We start from the raw sequence: 21,713 nt of genomic DNA, 5'->3' as shown, positions 1-21,713 counted from the left end.
GGTACATACGGCATGGTCTTTGCATAAAAATATTCAATTTGAAATTCTCAGAACAAAATAGGGAATAGTTAAAGGAGCAAAATGAAGATTTGCTGAAAAAGTACTCACCCTCAGGTCATCCAAGATGTAGATTCATTTATTTTCCCATCTGAACAGATCTTGAGAATTTTTTTATTGCATCACTTGCTCACCAGTGGATCCTCTGCAGTGAATGGGTGCCGTCAGAATTAAGGTCCAAACAGCTGATAAAAACATCACAATAATCCACAAGCAATCCACTCCACTCTGGTCCATCAAAGTCTTGTGAAGTGAAAGGCAGTGTGTTTGCAAGAAATAAATTCAGCATTAAAAGGTGTTTCAACTTTAAGCCGTCACTTCTGTCCATAATCCATAACAACACTTCCTCTGGCCAAAAAGTCCACCCCGTTTTCCTCTGTTTTCACTTGTAAATGGTGCTTGATCTGGGCGTATTTCTCTCCTGATTCAGTTAAAAACATGTAAATGATGGATTTGTTTTTTTACAAGCCATTAACTGATAGACTGGAGTGCTGTGGATTATTGTGATGTTTTTATCAGCTGTTTGGACTCTCATTCTGACGGCACCCATTCACTGCAGAGGATCCATCAGTGAACAAGTGATGAAATACTAAATTTCTCCAGATCTGATGAAGAAACAAACTCATCTACATCTTGAATGGCCTGAGTGTGAACTAATTATCATCAGATTTTACATTTTGGGAGACAAAAAAACAAAAACAAATGTTCGGGAGCAGGTGCACCATGTTTAGAAAATAATAATTGTCAACATCAGAACAGATAGTCAAACTACATTTTATATGAGCTGTTTTAATCTCCATTTATTTTTTTCTTATTTGAAACTACAATTTGGGACACAGTCTAAATATAGTTTGTCTAAAAAAATCTTCATGGATAGTGGCATGAAATATTTATCACAAACACACAGCAAGTCCTTTGATTTTGAAAGAACATTCTGTCTGTACTCATGAAATAAATAAATAAAAAACTACTATATGATATAATATATTAGTGATTTTTAATTTCATCATTTTACAAACACACCAACAGTTTTACAATCAGTAGCTGCTGCATTAGACCAGTGATTTGGACATTGTTCATATGGTTTATACCATTCTTAAGAATAGAGCATTTGCAAAAACAGGAAACAATGGTTGCTGGTAAACAGATAATAAAAAACTAAGAGAGGAAACTAAATGAGTGGTTTTGAACATTCAAAAATACATTTCTAGATGCTGTAAACTGCTGTAGCACGACTTACTAAACCTGATCTCAAACAAGCCCCGAACACCAGATGTTTTGTTAATGAGCCTCCGTTTGCTTGATGGCTTATTTTTAAGTCTCTTGACTGTTTAAATGCTTAATTGCACGCTGCTTGTGGATCCCTGCTATTACAATGACAAGGGGAAAGATCTGTTATTGTTAAAGATGCAGAAATGTTAAACGGACTTCACGTTAAAACAGGGACTTTCTTTGGATGAACAAAGGGAGGCCAGGGCTCTAATTATGGTATATGATAAGGTCACTCTTTGAGACCAATAATGATCGCGCAAGTGGCCTGTCTGAGATGCAAGGATTTGATTTTGCTAATGTATGTAATGTGGTTTATTTAGACTCGAAAATATGATGAGACGAACAGAGCAAGCAATGTGAATAAGATGAAAAATGTACTTGAGAAAATAAATTACACGACAACAACAAAAAAAGAAATTTCAAGGACATCACTTAAAAACTTCCTTCGAACAGGACCAAAACGCCCTGTAACCCGCCTTCATAGTAATACTCACAGGACGTCAAAGTCTCGCCTGTACATTCTAAAACTTCTGGATGATTCTGGTCAGTGCATCATCTTTTTTTGATATTTTGCAAAAATATAGAATCTAATGTTATCATATTCATTGCTTAAGAAAGACGTGTAGGTTGTTCCTCAGAATCAAATATTTCTTCATGAATGCTTCTCCATTTAGCCATCAAACATTGGGTTAAGAAAATTCCCCACAGAGCTGTGTTCACCATCCAAAAGACGTCCATAAGAAGAGGGTCTGCAACACACAAACAAATCATAAGGCCACGGACAATTCAGTCAGGAATAAACTCTTTCTCTGTTGTAGTTTACAATTCGATTTTTACAAAGATATAGGAGTGTTTCATTTTTATTTATTTTTTTGTATATGTACATATAGGGTTAAGCATATATATTTTTGTGTGAGAATCAGCTTAAAATGCTTTTTTAAAGAAAATTAGAGGAAGATAACTACACAAAACTGCATTTGATGCTTGACTCACCGAATCTTGAAGTAGTACACACCAGCAAGTACAATTAGTACAATGGCAAGAAAGCCAATCACGATGGCAGCGACACTTCCTAGAAGGTAATAAGGAAAAGATTTAGTTTGATGAGTCATACATGACAAAGCTATTTCAAGTATATTAAAATAAGATGCATTTTTCCTTTATTTATAATTCTTATCAAGCAAGACACATAAAAACTATTTAGAGAAAAAAAGTTGTATATTCAAGTTGTATATTAAATGTTTATTTTCACACACACACTGGCTCAAAAATGTATTTAGATGTGTTAGATACCTTTTAGACACATGCTTAAACATGAATGTCAATACATTACATAACAAATTATTAAAGGGTCATTTATTTTAAAGATAACAAACACACACACTGTTCAATTGAAATGTTTCACAAAAACAAGTTTGTCAGGTTTGAAATGATGAAATGAGGACAAATGACTTCATACAGTAGTCACTGAGCAAAAATAATGAAGACGAGGTAAGTTAGTTGTGAGAAAAGCATTTGTTTGCAGATGATACTTGTTATCAGTGCTAAGACGTTCCCACAGTTTTATCGTGCCTGAAGTCACTATCATTTTCAGCCACTGCTTTTCCAGTAAGTTCTCATTCAAATTCCAAAACATCCCGTAAATGACGCTAAAGTCATCAACGCTGTACAAAGTGCAAAGGAATAGATGCTTATGAAAAGGGTGAGGAACCATTGAACCTTCATTTGAAAGTGTTAGGGAACTGTTAATATACTGTACCCACCCAATATACTGCATTAAATATTAACTTCGGCCACTTCTAAAGTGTTTGGGAATCAATGCCTTGGCAAAATAACAAAAGTTGCAGCATTAAATCATTGATCTGTTGTGACCCATCTCTGACCTTGATCGATATCCAAGAACTTCGCATTTGACAATATAGTTTCATTAATGATTTTCAGCTAATGATTTCATGTTATCCAAAACCTTTTTTAGGGACGCTTCATAAAATGCCGAAGAGGTTAACCCTAGTTATGAAATGGTTAGGTCCTAGTTATGAAACCATATAGGTAACAATTGATAAAGTCTCACGAGGAACTAAAATACAGACTTGACCTACTTAAGATCTGGAACAGAAGGTCAAACAACAGTCGAAACTGTTTATATTTCATCTAAGCCTATAAACTAACTCTATATATATATATATATATATATATATATATACAAACCTGAGCTCAAGGCCTTTGTATCCTTATTTTCTTCTTCAACAGAATCGGTGTGTGTTGATTGGGATGATGCCGTGTTGTCGGTTGCCTTAGTTGTTGTTTCAGTTCCAAACGTTGACAGTGTAGAAGTAGAGGCCACCGTTGTAATCGTAGTAATTAGAGTTGAAGGTGCGCTTTTGTCAGTAGTAATAACCGGTTCTGTGCTTCCCGGCGTTGTCTCCAGTGAGGCAGGGCTCTCTGAGGAGGATGTAGTCTGAGTTTCATTCACCGAGCTCGATGTGACTGCGCTCGTGTTGTGTGCCGTGCTCGTGACTGTGAGCTCAGTCCCCGCAGAGGTCGCGTTAAAGACAGAGGTGGTGTCTGCTGTTGTCTCAGTTGGTGTGGAGTTGCTCGTAGTGCTCGTGCTCACGCTTTCTGAGGACCCAGCGGTTGTTTCAATTGTACTGGGGATCGTGGAGACCGATTCAGTCGTTGTTTGCGCCTCAGTGGCGTTTGTGGTGTTTGGTGATAACGTTACATTTGATGTGAATGGAGTTGCAACTGCAACTGTAGCTGTTGGTGGCTCAGTGCTCGTTGTGCTGCCTCCAAATATCATCCAACCTTCATGTCACACCACAGACACAAAAACAAGCCATGCATAATATTCTGGTAATACAGTCAGTGAGTGCATTTCTGAACTATGACTGTCAACAAATAACACCCCCTGCATTTTAAAACTGAAACTATTTCTTAAACAGGAAACGCTTTTGTAAAGCACCTTACTGTTTCACGTTGTTACACGTTAGTTCATTCATTTTTAGCTTTTATAGGTTACCTTGATTACGCCTTTTAAAAACTAAAGCAATGCGCAAAGCGCATTCTAGTAGCACGTGCGTGTTTTGAATGAATTGTTACTGTACTGTTTAGTATTAAACATTATACTACAAAAGCAGTGTTATTTAAATTTAATTTAAATAAGTAAAATGGATAATGAGCATGATACGTAGCCTATGCACGTTTTTCATAACTTATAAATAATTACATAACAGAAAATTAAAATTTTTTAAACATACCTGCTAATATCACCGCCGTTGAAAAGTGAGTCTTCATTTTCCTTCCTCTTTCCACGTCTGACACCGCGACTGTTGAACACTTTCTCTATCGCACTGTAACACATGCCAGTGACAAGAAGGAAACTGACACGCGCAGGTCGAGAGCGCGCAGGCGTGCACGCCCCCGGTCCACTGTGACCTCACATCAGAGGAGCACATAAACAGAGGGTAAAATATAATATTAAAATACACACATATTGGCTGTAATAGCACCAAATATATACAGATGGTCGATGTATAATAAGTGAATTTAAGAGACTAGAATTGTGTTATGACTAAAACTCATCACTAGGTGGAAGCAAATTTAAGTTAAATAGAAGTGAGAATTCTTAAACTTTCAGAGAAACGTTCGAGTATATAAAAATAAATAAATGGGGAAAAAAGAATGCTGATTTTCGACAGATTGCTACTTTCATAGTCAATTATCATAGCTCTTAAATGAAAATGATATTTGTTTCATTATAACATTTGACTAAAGAATATTAAAGTTATGTTAAAGGTGCAGGATATTAATATCAGTCATTATTATAGGAACATCGTGATTATTAGGCCTACTTGTTTACTGGCAAGATTAGATACAATTGCAAGATAAAAATAATGCGTTGTTGCGGTCTTGTTGTCATATCATCATTATGCTGAGACTACTCAGCCAGGTTTATCTTCATTCCAAAACACATTCCGTGATGATATGTCAAAATATCAGTCATCTAGGTGGAGCTCAGTGGGAACAAAGGCCGTGTTGACTTTGTGTTGCAACTCACAAATGCATTATAGGGACATTTATATCAACATCTAACTTTACAAAACAGAACAATGCAGTCAGAAGGAAGAAAAGCCCAGTATGAGGTGGTTTGCTCAGCTGGCAAACAGGTTTCCTCTGTTCTGACTGGTCTTCAGCCTGATCAGTTTAACACCGGCTGGGTAATCAGATAAACTATCTTATACAAGCCAACTACTACAAACAACTTAGACTGGTTTAAGCTGGTATTTTTGGGTAGGGAACCTAATATTCGTAATATTCTGCCATTTAAATGCCTTGATTCTGTCAGCAGATTAGCAGTGAGATGATCAGACTGTGAACAGAAGATTAGAGGCGTGCTCAGGGAACGGCTGTAGTTTCAGAGGGACTGTTAGTCTGTGTGCAGGATGACATTTCAAACATGCTTTCATAGGTTTTGGGTGAAACTTTCCATCCACAGTTCTGTCTCCAGAATGATGCAACAACTGTTCAGAAGATGATGACGTGTCAAACCTGACATGGTCACAATGCAGCACTTAATGCATTTCAAGCAGCACATCATTTAGTGTTATTGTAGTACCATTGAGGTATTATAGTTGTTGTTAATGTTAAATTTGGTTTGTTGTGCACTGTAAGGATTTAATGATTTCTAAAAGTGGCAAATAAAACAAAGATTAGTGAAGTCAAGAAAACACTATTTCAGTCCTTATGTTTTATTTTTAATTCAATGTTCTTTATGACATTTACTTGCAATTTCTGAGTAAAAATCATTTACCCCGCAGTGTGTGTGTGTGTGTGTGTGTCTGTGTGTGTGTGTGTGTGTCTCAATTTTTAGTTTTAGTTATTTTAGTACATCAAGTTAAACTAAATGAAAAAAAGATAAATGTTATGAAATTTTATTTTAACATTTATTTTATTTCACTAACATCTTTTTATGGTTTTAGTTTTAGTTTACTATTATAACCCTGTTACAGAGTTGTAATGCAGCATACATTGAGGGATGCACTCAAATGAGACATTTTGATTCCAGAGAAAGCAGACAGAAATCAAGACAAGCACTGGTTGACAGTGACAATGTTTTTGGATCCGTGTAAAGTTTTTAGATGAAAGAAATTAAGAAAGATTTCAAAGGGTAAAATGAAAGAGTAATAACTCAAAAAGCCCAAAATAGCACATTTCAAAAGTTTTTTTCTTTCTTTCTTTCTTTCTTTCTTTCTTTTAAGTTGAATAATTAAATGTACAATAATATTCAGGAAAAAAAAATTCTAATTAAAACTACAATTTATTTTAATAATAAAAAAAGGTTCCTACACATATTTTAAAAAAATTACATAAATCAGAGGAATATTGATAATAAAGAAAAAAGTGATTCTCAAGACTCGTAGTGTACCAAAAGAAAAAAGAAAAACCTTTTATCATAATTTGATAACACTTTACAATAAGGCATAATAACTATACACTGGGACTTGTTTAATTTAAAAGTTGAGTAGGGGAGAGCAGGGGCGAAAGTACCATTTTTCAGAAAAACATCATTTTAAAAGATAATGTTGTAGACAGAGATATATTTCTGCTGTGGTCAGTAACTCATAAGTGTGGTCTATCAATACCAGGTGGTATTTTGTAGAAATGTAGAAAGGCTTCAGTATAATTTCAATTTGAACATAAGTTGCACATTGTTACTTTTGACCCCATCGGTTGGGACGAAAGTAACACACAGGTGGGTTAAAAGTAACACAACAATATAAGCTAGATTTATTTTCTGTTACTCTTATTTTTATTAAGTATACCTGACTATGACCTCACTGTAAAACCCGACAAGTTAACTTAACTCAAATCGTTTGAGTAAACCGATTGCCTTGACTGTAACACCCGACAAGTAAACTTAACTCAAACGGTTTGAGTAAACAGATATCCTTAAGTTATGTTAACTCAAACCGTTTGAGGAATTTAAGTAATTAAGTGATTAACTGAGTGATAATTGAGTTTAGTGATGAACAGCTGCTGTTGACCAACAGAATCACTGAAGAAAAGAGAAACACAAGAACTACTACAACTGACTTCAGACACAGCCTTAGATGAAATCAACTGAAATAAAATACATGAAATCTCTCAAGATCTGATTAAACAACCCCACAAACAGCATCACCAGCTCCACTTATTAATAACCAGACTGACTTTATTTCTGTCAGACGTCTACAGAAGATCTTATTGAGAATGAACTAAGGTTTAGATGTTGATTTATTGTTTCATTTGAAGTAACCATGTTAGAGATCAGTGTTTGCTTTAGTTGGGCCCTTGACCCTTGACTTCTGTCTTAGTCTTTTCTCTGGCTGTTATAACCGTGTGTTTCTAAAACACATTTGTTGTAATCCAAAAGCCCAGAAGAAATGCCATCAGGTGTTAACCTGTACCTAGGTGTAGGTTGTTATACTTTATATTGGTGATGATTATTATTCATTATTATTCATTATTGATCCATACGGAGTCTAATATCTGATGAAATAGAAGTTGTGTATTTAATAGAAGTGGTTCTAGTAAAAAATGACACTAAGAGCCAGTGGTTCTGTGACAATCAGTTAATATAAAAAATGACTTTCTAAACATTTTGTTCACATACATTTTTCTTCTATGCCAGTAGTTGGTCAAACACAGACATTAATAATCAGAATATGAACCTCTATAATGGTGATGATAAAAACATGCTGCAATGCATGCTGGGTACTATTGAAGTACAAAACTCATCCATGGCTCCCAGCATGCTCTGCAGCTTTTTTTTTTTATGGTCACCATTGTTGAGGTTCATATTCTGATTATTGATGTCTGTGTGTGACTGTTTCACACCATAGAAGTCCAAACTTCTTGGAAAGTCTTTGTATTAACGGATTATTACAGAACCACTGGCTCTTAGCATCCATTTACTATAATCAATCAAATTACACAACACCTATTTCATCAGAGATTAGACTCCAAGCAGTTCAATAATTGATGATTACCATCGCCAATATAAAGTATAACAACCTACGCCTAGATACAGGTTAACACCTAATGGCATTTCTTCTGGGCTTTTGGATTACAACAAATGTGTTTTAGAAACACACAGTTATAACAGCCAGAGAAAACACAAAGACAGAAGTCAAGGGTCAAGGGCCCAACTAAAGCAAACACTGATCTCTAACATGGTTACTTCAAATCTAAACCTTAGTTCATTCTCAATAAGATCTTCTGTAGACGTCTGACAGAAATAAAGTCAGTCTGGTTATTAATAAGTGGAGCTGGTGATGCTGTTTGTGGGGTTGTTTAATCAGATCTTGAGAGATTTCATGTATTTTATTTCAGTTGATTTCATCTAAGGCTGTGTCTGAAGTCAGTTGTAGTAGTTCTTGTGTTTCTCTTTTCTTCAGTGATTCTGTTTGTTAACAGCAGCTGTTCATCACTAATTCTCAATCAGCACTTAGTTAATCACTTAATTACTTGAATGCAAAGTTTCAAAGCTTACATGGTTTAAATCAAGGCAATCTGTTTACTCAAACGGTTTGAGTTAAGTTAACTTGTCGGGTTTTACAGTGCTTGTTGATATGTAACGGCAAACATATTCTGTCTTTTATTTTTGCAAAAAAAAATAAAAAATTACATATTTATATTTATATTTTTATTTTAAATTTAAGTTTCATCAAATGTCTCAAAACCCGACTGTACAAACTTATTTTTTTATTTTTTATTTTTTTATTTCAGTGTATTTTTATAAAACATTTTTTCAACAGAATAAACAATATAATAATTAAATTACATTGGCATAATATAAATTCTAAACATAATGTAACAGTAGGCCTATTCATGTTTCCATCCAGTTGTTTTTATGCATAAATTCAAAATGTGCATTAAAACATCTGGAAACACTGCAAATTCATAGCTGGAGGTGTAAAAGCTAAGGTATGGCTAAAACCTTAATATAACTAAGGTAAATGCAAGGTAGAAGCTGCCCAGATGTTCCTCTATGTCCAGAAACGCTCTCTCATAAACATCTGGATAAAACCAGACCACTGTTTGTCTTTCTGACCCTCACTCAGACATATTCTTTTGGTATAATATGACATAAACATTTTAATAAATGATGCAAGAGACAGAAATTCACAGAATAGCATGTACCGGAACAAAATAAATACTTCTTGTCACTGTAGCGGGACAAAAGTAACAACTGTTACTTTCGTCCCGACAGGAACTCCTGGCATTTAAACCGGATTTACTTTTATACTAAAAAGCTTTGATAATGCAAACTTTAGGATGTGTTAAAGCATTAAATAACCTGTAGATTGATCATTACTGTGACACATGAAACAAAAAAAACAACACAACTAATTAAAAAAAATTACCGCTTCAATAATTTACTTTTTGTACTCGAAATCAGTTTTACGGACCTAACTGCGGGAAATGATGAGGAAATCACGTGATATTTCTCAGCTCCATCAAGGATTGAATGCTGAATATACCGTCATAGCTGGGAATGCAAATGCAGTAATAGGCTCTGAGAAAATCGCTTTGTCACTTTCGTCCCGCGTTACTTTCGCCCCGGTTCTCCCCTAGTAGAAATATACAATTTAAAGTGAGGAAACATATTCCAATCATCTATCAACTGTGCTACTTAATGAACCAAACATTTCTTCGCTATGTGGTCAGCATCATCAGCACCAGAGTCTCTCCCCAGTCTCTCGTGTGGTGCGTGACGTCACAGCCAGGGGGCGTGGCTCTACAGGTGCGCCAGAACAGTCGAAACTCGGAGTGCTTCTGATGTCAGTCACGTGGCTTTCAACAATGGCCAGGCTTGATGGGATCCTCCCACGAGAAGTTTCTGCTGTCCGACTGCTTTCGAAAACAAACGGAAACAAACCCCATCATTCCCAGCAGGGGCTATTTGCGTGATCTCCCAAACCCATCATCATGCGAACTCCTGGGATTTTTATTTTCGGGATGGTGCTCGCGCCCTGCGGGTGGATTCTGGAGCTGACCAGCACCGTGGCACCAGCCTGGCGCACGATCAACAACCTCCCGGGACAATCCAGCGACCTGGTCCTCCAGCAAGGATTATGGGACATCTGCAGGACTTTCACATCGTCCCGGGACATTCAGTGCAACCAGCAGGACACGCAGTACTTCAGTGCGCAGATCATCCAGATCGCGCGAGCTCTGATGCTGTCCTCGCTCATCCTCGATCTCATTGGCATCGGCGTGGCGTCAGTCGGAGTCCGATGCTGGACTGAGAAACCGCACTGGACGGTCGCTGGGGTCGGAGGTCTCCTCATCTTCATCTCAGGGGTCCTCACTATCATCCCAGTGGCGTGGTACACTCACATCATGACCTCCATCTTCTCCGCATCCACCGATGTCCGTGTGGGATACTGCCTGGTGCTGGGCTTCATCGGCGGGATCATGGAGGTCCTCGGAGGACTGGTGATGTCCATAGGCTTGTGTCGGCGCTGTGGCGCTCGGAAGCGTGATGAGAGGCCGAGGGCCTTCGCGGTGAAGTCCACGCGCGGTCCGTCTCCAGCGCACAGAGTCACGGTGCCCAGCATCAGCAGCAGCGTCAGCAGCGTCCCGTATTACTCCAGACAGAGTGAGATGGACTTCACACGAGCCAAGAGACAGCAGGACAGCACTGCTTACAGAGCACGACCTTACGACACAGATTTGTGATCAAAGAACTTTCAATCGTGTAAATCACCATGGCACTTAAAATCACTGATTTGTATTATAGTCTAGATATATTATAGATCAGTGGTTCATACAGTTACCAGAGTTTATCGATCAGATAAAAATACAGACAGCTTATATTTTAATTTCTAGTGTCTGGTTATCCCTAAAATATTATATAATTTTGTCATTTACTGTAAAACTGGAAAAACATGTATTTTGTACACAGTGCATTTCATTTTGTTTACTTATAGCAAACAAAGCAAAACTGAGAATTCTAGCTAAAGTTAAATTGACTTCTTAGTAAACTGGAATATATTTTTCTGAGGCCATTTATTTGCAAGATTTCTTAAGTGCCTTATTTTACAATGAAAAATTAAATATTTTTTCTAAAAGTTAGAGTCACTGTGCAATCTACAGTGAAAACAGTAAAAGAAAGTGGCCCAAAGTTTCTATGGTTGTTTCTACTACATTTCATTCCGGTCATGTGTTTTATGTTACACTTTAGGATGTTTAGTTCATGTTGAACATTATTGTTTGTACTGTCTATATGTTTTATTAGCCGTGGTTCACAGAAAGGCTATTTTGATTAACTGTAAATCATCATGTGACCTTTTGTTTTACCTCTTGTTTTATTATGGAGGTTATCAGTGATGTCAACTACTCAGCTGATATATTTTAGCTGAAACCATGGTTACCATCATAAATACTGTTCTACTGAAGAGCACTAACACCATTTGTTTGGTTTGATATATGTTGCACTTTATATTGTGAGGCCCTCATCATTGTAGTAACAGTACCTTAATGACTTTTTGTAGTACTTTGGCTCTAATGTGTAAATATCTAACGTATTAGGAACCTCTTATGTTTGTACAGTTATACCAACTACAAAAAACTAATGTTGTTCTGAGGGAAGCTAATCTTTGCACAAACACTGCACTAGGCTTTGAATGTTTGCAGAAATGCATGTCACTGGTGTTTACGATAGACAGAATGATATGCAGTTATCTTTGTGGAAGTTTTTGTCAATGATAATGTCGTAACTGACATCCACCCGTCAAATTTAGAGCAGATGATTGAATGTATTTTTTAATGATTGTGATGGGTGAAAACTGCTCTCATATAATTACCTGAATTAATATAATAATAAAAAAAGATAAAACTGTTCGTTTTGAAGAAATGTTGAGTACAATTTTATGCATTCTTATAAGAAATATTATCCTCTTATTGCTGTTTTCAAATGTGACTTTACATTGTTTTTAATATTTACCTTTCTTTATTTACAAGCATATATATATTCTGAATGTACAATGCAAATGTCATAAGCATGGAAACTTTTTTCATTATATTTATTATTATTATTGACCATATGATGGCTTGCAACAAAAAAAAAAGACACAGCAGAATTATGTCTCATCAAAATATTAAACATTATTTGGCCAGTTATTAACTATATTAATGAACTGTATGAAATGATAAGGCATAAGTGTGTAAATTATAGAAAAAAAGTGAAACATTATTTCAAGACAGTTGACTGAAACCAACATAGACATCTTGCTAGATTGAACAAAGCTGTATGCAGAAGAACTTTTGTCCTGAAACCTCATTGTTACTCCAGTATAAACATCTTCTCCTTGGGACAACTTGCACCAGTGTCTTCCATTTCTCCCATACTGGTGTTCCAGGTTCGGTTGAAACACGGCATGCAGTGAAAACCAGTTTTGTCTGTGTTTGAACCAGACATTCGACACCACGCCCTTCAGATGCTAATCATACAGATCCACCTCCTCAGAGCTTCAGTGTGTTTCTTCTTAAGCAGCTGACACACTCGTCTCTCTTCAGAAGCGGACAGCAGCTCGACCCTCAACCATGCGGACTCCGGGGATCCTGATATTCGGCATGGTCCTGGCCCCCTGCGGATGGATCCTGGACCTGACCAGCACGGTCGCGCCCAACTGGCGCACCATCAACAACCTTGCAAACCAGCCTTCGGATCTGGTGGTGGAACAGGGAATCTGGGACATCTGCACGATCTCCACAACGTCTAGATCCCAGCAGTGCAACCTGCAAGGCAATGACCAAATTTATTTTAGCAACCAGATCATTCCGATCGCTAAAGGAATGATGGTCGCGTCGTTGATTGTGACACTGCTGGGCCTTGCATTGGCAACACCTGGAGTCAGATGCTGGAAGGACAGACCCAGGTGGATACTGGCTTCTTTGGGTGGCCTCCTTATCTTCTGCTCCGGAGTCCTGACCATTATTCCCATCGCGTGGTACACTTATCTCCTCAACAGCCTCAATTCCACCTCCGTCAAAAGAGATCCAAACAGAGCAGATGACATCCGCGTTGGCTACTGCATCATTTTGGGCTACATCGGAGGCATCATGGAGGTCCTCGGGGGTTTCGTGATGTTCCTCGGGATTTGCTCCTGCTGCGGCGGACGCAACCGTGGAGAAAAGTCTCTGACCAACACACAACGGCCCGTGAACAGACTCACGCCTCTGCCGAGGGTCAACCTACCGAGAAGCTCCAGCAGGAGCACTGAGAGCAGCGTGCCGTACTCGCAGAAGTCACTAGACGATGACCTGGACTTCCCAAGAGCCAAATCCCGAGACAGAGGATCCGTCAACACATCCTACACCGGAAGACCTTACGATGCTGATCTGTGAAGTTATTAGCTTAGTACATACTGTGAATATCTTCTGAGCAGTAACAGACCTGATCGATGTTTGAAACAACCGCACTCTTGAAAAATAAAGTTTTTATCTTCACTGATGGTTCCTTTTAGAACCTTTAACATCCACAGCTTTCCATTGCACAAAAGTTCTTTATATTGGAAAAGCATTGTTTAGGTTCGTAGCGTTCTTAAGAAGAAATTATTTGTTGTTTAGGAGTTTTCAGTGAAAGGTGGAGTGTAGATGAGTGTATGGTACACTTGTTACACCAGGCTTTTTCTTACTTTTACAAGTACTTTGCATGTTTACAACAGTTACTGATTGTGTTTGCCAGTCACACTTTAAAGCTAAGCAACATGAAGTTTTTCATTTTAGAGTTGTAAATAGACTAAATGTAACTTCTTGTTGAAAGATGAGCTTCGTAATGCAGGATTGGATTTTATAAAAACGAACTCATTTGAACAAAGGATGTCTGTGCAATATGTTCTTTTGCTGTGGAATAACAAGCTGGAGTTGGAAGAATTACCAGGGCTTTCTGTGATGCGGTGTAACTAGTAATACTGGTTGATTCAGTTTGATCGCATGTTTGAACTGTCAGGTGACCTGTGAGTCATGAAGTATGTTGCTCCAAAAACCAAGATTGTTGTTACCAAATACCTACCTTTTTCTTTAAAGCCATGGCTATACATATTGTCAAATATTCCAGTTTTTCCAAGGTTGTCTGCCATAGAATAAAACATGTTCAGCTGTTTCTTGAGCAGACAACGTGCCTTCAGTCTGGAAGTCTCAAAAAAACGTACCTGTTATACAACTGACTGCAGAACAAAACATGCAATGTATTACAACGCTAGATTAATAAAGTGAATCATTAACTATAAACAGACACATACAGTACAAGAGCAGCGGTGCATATGGGGTTAAATGGTCTAAACCCATCCAGATAAAGGAAGAAGGGTGTCTTTAATGTAACTTCCCATTGGGCAGCAACCCATCATCTTTAATTCTCTTTGTAAAGAGATTAAAACACATTTTGTATTAAAATGCTATCCATTAAAAATAAATCTGTCGTACATGTCTGTGGATAACTACTGTATACAAAAACAGAAACGACTGCTTTTAGGGATTTAAGGCAATACTTTTTAATTCATTAGAACTATAACCATACATTGTAAATGTTATACTTAATAATACTATATAGTTTGCACTTTTGTAAAAAACATACAAAAATGCACTTATGTTTGTAATTCATGATATCATATTTGAACATGTCATTGATGTTTATTATTACATATGTGCAATTATATACATATTGACAATAGACACTAGTGGCGTTAAAACAAAGTATATAGCAAAACAAATGTGACTGAGAAATACAAGCTGACAAAAAAACAAATCTCTTTATTCAAAAATACTGTACAGCTGAATGAGGCTCGTAGGCCCTCTACTAAAAAGCGTTGCATGCAGAGATGTTGTGAAACTCCAAAAATACAAATTATATACAACCAGGCCCCATAAAAATGGCATGAGTGTTTGCCATAAACGCTTGAAAGAGATACTCGGCTTATCAGTCCATGAGAGTAATGAACTTTCAGTTTTTCAGACTCACCAGTCAGGACTGACTGAGCTAAATATAATACCAGAAAAACCTCATTGAAACACCTGGCATGTCTCAGCAGTTCATTGCATGTTTGAGATGATTTACATGTATCTCCCCTGCAGCTACACCGACCCAAATCATGCTCTGGAATCATTCAAATGTGCTGCGCTCTTCATGTATTTCACAATGGTTTCCAGTTAAAAGCTGAATCCAGTTAGAGCTACTTCAATACCTACTGTACATACATACATCCATGACATAAGATGAAGAGAGTTACTGTATCTTAATGTGACCATTATATAGAGTTCATTTGACTAACTTTGATGTAAAATTACAAACCTATTTTATGGCACGCTGCATTAAAACATGTTAAAGATGTGCCCCGTTTCTTAACATGGCTTCTTCAGCTGCCTTTTTTCTGTTAACAAAGTGATAACATTGGTTTACAGACTCTTTCGTCACTGCAAATCATGCAACATTGAAATCCAGTTATCTGCAAATTTAGTCACATTTGCATTTCCGTAAAAACGCTAAAGTGTCAGTGACAAACAAAGGTGTGCATGATAAATAAATGAAAAACTGAGTATAATAAATGTGTATGTGAATCGCGGTTGAATACATGGGAGTGTACCATAAAGCAAGAGTTCACCCAAAAATGAAAATTTGCTGATAATGTCATCACCCTCAGGTCACTCAAGATATAGATACGTTTGTGTCTTCATCAGATTTGAAGAAATGTAGCATTGCATCACTTGCTCAACATTAGATCCTCTGCAGTGAATGGGTGCCGTCAGAATGAGAGTCTAAACAGCTGATAAAAATACCACAATAATCCACATATCCATCTGTTAATATCTGGAGAAGGCAAAAGCTGCGAGATTGTAAGAAACAAATCCATTAAGATGTTTTAACTTTGCACTGTCACTTCCGGCCAAAATATGAGTCCATGATCCATAATAACTCTTCCTCCAGTGAAAAAAAGTCAGGCTTCTGTTGTCTCTCACATCAAAATCCACAACATATTTGTTTAGAGATTGTGCTTGATCTGTGCAGACTTCTCTCCCGATTCAGAAGAGATGGACTTTTTCACTGGAGGAAGCGTTATTATGGATTATGGACTCATCTTTTGGCCGGAGGTGACAGTTTAACGTTTAAACACCTTAATCATGGATTTGTTTCTTGCAAACATGCAGCTTTTCGCTTCACAAGACATTCATTAATGTTCTGGAGTGATGTGGATTAAGTATTGTGATGTTTTTATCATCTGTTTTGACTCTCATTCTGACGGCACCCATTCAGTGCAGAGCATCCACTGGTGAGCAAGTGATGAAATGCTACATTTCTCCAAATCTGATGAAGAAACAAACTCATCTACATCTTGGATGGACTGAGGGTGAGAACATTTTCATTTTTGGGTGAACTGTTTCTTTAACCATCAAGTTAAAAATGTTATAAAATGTATTTTCCAAGGCAAAAAGTAACACTTGAAACTATAATCAAATATTCATTCATCCATCAGGTTTTTTAGGAGTTGCACCACATGACTTTTTAAAACCTGAACCAACCATGCCTTGTCATAAAAAGTTAAAATTATTACGTCATGAGGGTTTAACACTCCTCTATATTTTTACAGTTTTTTTTTCAATGAATAAATTAGAAACATCAGACAAATTCATACCATTGTATGCACAAACTGCATTTTTTAATGAATAAATTGATTGAAAAAATAAGTTAAGAAAAAATAACAATAATAAGGAATCTGAAGACACACCTCTTCTTTGCTTTTTGTTTTTGCCGTAAAAATGCCAGGCCGAAGAGCAGTATGGTGAAGCCAACGATGACAGCCAGGACGCCGAGGGTGAGCGGCACAGACAGAGCGTCATTGATTGTTTCGGTACAGGTGTCTCCAATGTACCCCAGCTTACACTCACAGGTGGGCTTCCCGTTCACCAGAACACATTTACCATATTTACATTTTATATCAGCACATGCAAGCAGACGGCGAGACATGCCACCATCATCGCTGGCAGGAGCAGACACGCTGAAGCTCTGAAGTGCAACAAGAAAAAAACACATGCAAACTACATGAACAAATGCAGATCACGCAGAGACAAAAAGGTTGTGGAGAGTGGCAACTACGTAGAACTGTTTTTCAGGATCTGTTTCCAGAGGTAATTTGAAGAAAGCAGCAATATTGCAGGTGCTTAGAAATATGATTTAATTAAAACTGGTGCACTGACAACCTTTCCCAGTTTAGGGTTAATATCAATTGAATTGGGGATTTCATAAGAATTTTTTTAATGCTTTCAAAAGACGTCTGATCAAACACAACGAAAACAAAGAAATACTGTGAAAATATTATTATAGTTTAAAATAACAGTTTTACTTTAATATATTTTAAAATGCAGTTCATTCCTATTGTGCAAAATAATTGAAATAATATCTTTTGTAACATCATAAATGTCTAAATGTCACTTTTGATCAATTTAATGCATCTTTGCTGAATAAAAATATTTATTTGGAAATAAAAATTCTAATATTTAAATAAACAAATAACAAAACATTTAAATATTTAAATAAACATTATAAAAAGTTACAAAATATATAAATACCAGTAAATATTAAAATAAATTGTAAAATATTTTTGAAATAAATATTTTAGAAATACTTCAATTTCAAATATTTATTTTATAAATCCATTTAGAAAAATAATCTTTCTGACCCTAAAAGTATGTACTGTATGCATGTGTACACAGTATATCTCTAGCCAAAAGGCTATAATTGCTATAAATGAACTCTAAAAATTTTACTCCATTCAACAGCTTTTAGCATAAAAATGTTTCTCATATGTATGTCTCATTCACATATAGTATAATAATGAATGCAAACTTTATCACTTAACAAAGGCAAATGTATAGTTGTCTTTAAGCAAGTTCTCCAAGCAAACAAAGATGTCTGAAACACAAGCCTTAATAAAACTGTGAATCTGACCCTAGGTTACAGCCTGAAGTTGCACCCTTAAAATCCTCTGAGATGACTCCCTAAGGCGAAATTACTACAGAAATAGAGTAACTTACGCGTTTAAAACTACTCACCATGTTTCAAGTGAAAGGTGGCAACTGGCAAACATATAGCCTATTCAAAACTATAACTAGATTTCTGTATACAAATGAGGAAAAGATGGAATGAGAGATGCCTTCAGAACAGATGAATGCATTGAGACAGAAAGAATAAAGCAATGTTGCCGAGCAGAAAAGAGACCCACCCATTCAGTGAAACTAGAGTCCTGTCAGTAACACACGGAGGAGGAGGAGGAGGAGGAGGAGGAGGAGTGAACCTTCAGCTTACAGGACAAACACGGGCCAGATGAAGAGAGCAGCGGAGTAACAGTGTGAGGACATTAAATCAGTGTAGGATGTGTCTGACATCCCCGATGAACACGTCCCCATCTCCTCCCTCATGCAACCCGAAGAAAGCCACGTCAGGAGACTGCCAAACATTTACTTAATATGCATGCGACTTAAAGTTTGTATTTTAGTGCAGACATGTTTTATAGTAAAAAAAAAAACCTTACGCCTAAAAAGCTTTATGTGAGACTGATCGTCCAACTGCGACTGGATCACTGACTCGGTTCTCAAGTTCAACTCACTTGAGTCTCGCTCGATAATGAATCATTCGGACCGTTTTTGTCAATGTTTGCAACGGTTCGAAATTGAAAGCAACTAGAAAACTCAATTTTTATGCCGACTCTGCAATACTGATACAATAAGGTACACTCATCTCAAAACGTGTTTAAAACGTATTTTTTTTTATAAACGTGTGATGGAGAGGCATGCATTGCACACCTCACAGAACTGCAGATCAACTCGTTGCTCAATTGAGTCGGTTCTCAGGTTCGTGTGCAAACTCGCACCACGTGTGTGTACGATCGGAGTCCAAATCACTAATGAATCATTCAGACATCGCCAGTTTATATATATATATAGATAGATAGATATATTAATGTATGTAAAAGAGAGATATAAGTGATCAAGATTTTTTATACTGATTCTCCAATGCTGCTTGTGTAGGCCAATATGCATCAACAACAATCTCAAAACTGGTTTAAAAATGTATTATTTTTAGAGTAATGTGAATGTAGCGATATACAGTAGGGTGTCCTAAAGTAACGTCGGATTCGTGAACGAATCATTCTGCACTCACATAATGGAAAGCTGTAGTCCGGACTGCTGGGCGAATCATCGGTACAACTCTCCCATCTATTCAAGAACTGTACTTATCCAGAGTGAGCAAAAGAGCTGGCAACATCACTCTGGACTCCTCACATCCAGCACACTTCCTCTGTGAACTGTTGGCATCTGGTCATCGCTACAGAGCTCTGAGCACCAGAACGACCAGACACAGGAACAGTTTCTTCCCTCAGGCAATCCATCTAATGAACAGCTGATAATAACTGTGGAACACACTACACTATTTATACACACATACACATTTATCTAACCGCGTAGCGTACACTTAAATTTTTTGGACGTAATATACCTGTACATACATAACTGCTCATTGTAATATGCCTGCCATACATTGTCAATTTGTATATTGTCATTCCTTACCTACTTATTTGTATTTTTTATTCCTTGTGTTTTTTGTTCTGTCGCTGTCATTATGTTGCACTGCGGAGCTTCTGTCACGAAAACAAATTCCTTGTATGTGTGAACATACCTGGCAATAAAGCTCATTCTGATTCTTTAAATTGCAAATAACATTTTGGCCACTTTTTATATATATATTTTTTTTACATCTCTGTAGGAATTCAAAAGGTGAAGGCAGATCATGATTCAGTGACAACTAAATGAAACCAATACTTCAAACCTGAATTTAACCTTTTCATGAATATGTAAATATATTTACATTTTGTGCCACAAACTGATGGGACCCAGAAAGCTTCACACAAGCCTCTTCCTCTTGTTCAGGTGCTGGTTCATGTTTCATGGGGGATGGGGTAACAGAGAAAGTATTGAAAGTAGGCCTGGCTTTGCATAAACACACAAGTGTTTTGTGTTGAAGAAGGAAGCAGGAACAGCAGGCTATTTAAAGAAGCAACTCAAATGACCAAGCAATAAAGCTGGAACTTAAGGGTTACAGGAAAATACACAACTATAAAATGAGGAAGACTGTTACATTTGTAAATGTGTGACAGAGACATGCATTGCACAACAACACAGACCAGCTTCCTGCATAGTTTCAGGATATAATTAATTATAATGCCTTTGAGATGTTAAATAAAAACTAGACTTTGGTTTCACAATCCCATTAGGTTTCAGTGTGTGACATTAACCCTGCGGCTTCCTTTGTGAAATACTGTGTAAACATTTATTCAGAATACCAAGTACCTGCTGTTTCGACATCTGTGGCAAGTTAATATGCGACAAGTGCTTGTCTTGAAATTAGACACCATATTTCTTGCAGTAGCAATTGTTTTATTAGACACAAAAAAAAATATTAGCTGACAACAGGCGTGGTGAGAGCTGGAGTGATCGGAGCCTACAGGAAAGAGAAAGAGTCATAAGGCTGAATTCTGAATCAATGTACAAGAGAAGATTATATAAAATTCTACAGGTCAATTTTTATGAATTCAAAATATCTAAATCATCCCAAACCTCTATGACCATATTTGCTTTGCGAAACACAAAATGAGAAGTTTAGCAGAATGTCCAGGCTGCTCTTTTCCACATAATAAAAGTAATGCGGAAAAATGCACAAAGCTATTGTATGAAAAAATAAATAAATACATAACATGTAATTTTTCAGTTATTTTTGGAGTTTGTCATTCCCAGTCCCCAGAATAACTCCTCCACATTCCTGGCTAAATAGATTTTTATAAAAGCAAAAGGTATTCACCAAAATAATTAGGATGAGACTAAAAAACAATGACTTTTTTTTTTAATGCAAATATTGTACATATCTTTTTATTTGCAAATCTCATGCAAAACAAGAAATGAGATCCACAATGAGGTTTAAAGAAAATTTACAATCTTTATATAAACATTTAAATTTAATCTGCATGTCTCATCCTATCTATTTGAGAATTTCTATTATATTTCTACTTATATCATAAACCATTTATCCGGAAATATGAAACCAATGTAATCCCATTCCATTCATCGTCATTTTACTGCATGTAAAACAATAAAAACACTTCAAAATATCTTTGTGCTCCAGAAGAATGTCATTTTATATATACATGTATGTGTATACATATGCAGTTAGTTATAGAAACGGTTTAGAAACTTCACTGTACCTCTTCAGGATCATACAACTCATTAGCAAAGTTTTGGGAGTAGTTTGTGTGCTCGTCTTCATCAGTCACAAGCGTCTCTTTTTCTGTAGC

The 21,713-nt window shown here is 36.7% G+C and overlaps 3 protein-coding genes across 3 annotated transcripts; 2 read left to right on the top strand and 1 right to left on the bottom strand.

Moving 5' to 3' along the window:
- Positions 1-1,840: 1,840 nt before the first annotated feature.
- LOC132132190 (prostate androgen-regulated mucin-like protein 1) lies at positions 1,841-4,714 on the bottom strand. Its single transcript, XM_059544503.1, has 4 exons — positions 4,587-4,714; positions 3,538-4,134; positions 2,323-2,401; positions 1,841-2,078 (listed from the first exon to the last, which is right to left on the bottom strand). The coding sequence occupies exons 1-4, from the start codon at positions 4,621-4,623 to the stop codon at positions 2,000-2,002; spliced, it is 792 nt and encodes a 263-aa protein (XP_059400486.1). The 5' UTR covers positions 4,624-4,714; the 3' UTR covers positions 1,841-1,999.
- Positions 4,715-9,990: 5,276 nt separating this feature from the next.
- Positions 9,991-11,296, top strand: LOC132132494 (claudin-23-like). Its single transcript, XM_059544890.1, has one exon. The coding sequence runs from the start codon at positions 10,300-10,302 to the stop codon at positions 11,050-11,052; it is 753 nt and encodes a 250-aa protein (XP_059400873.1). The 5' UTR covers positions 9,991-10,299; the 3' UTR covers positions 11,053-11,296.
- A 1,569-nt stretch (positions 11,297-12,865) lies between these two features.
- Positions 12,866-14,611, top strand: LOC132132189 (claudin-23-like). Its single transcript, XM_059544502.1, has one exon. It carries the CDS (start codon positions 12,919-12,921, stop codon positions 13,720-13,722), a length of 804 nt encoding a protein of 267 aa, XP_059400485.1. The 5' UTR covers positions 12,866-12,918; the 3' UTR covers positions 13,723-14,611.
- The last annotated feature ends 7,102 nt before the right edge of the window (positions 14,612-21,713 follow it).

This window comes from Carassius carassius, chromosome 49, assembly GCF_963082965.1.
Source record: "Carassius carassius chromosome 49, fCarCar2.1, whole genome shotgun sequence".
In the NCBI taxonomy this organism is placed as follows: Eukaryota; Metazoa; Chordata; class Actinopteri; order Cypriniformes; family Cyprinidae; genus Carassius; species Carassius carassius.
This window is presented reverse-complemented; position numbering and strand designations above follow the sequence as displayed.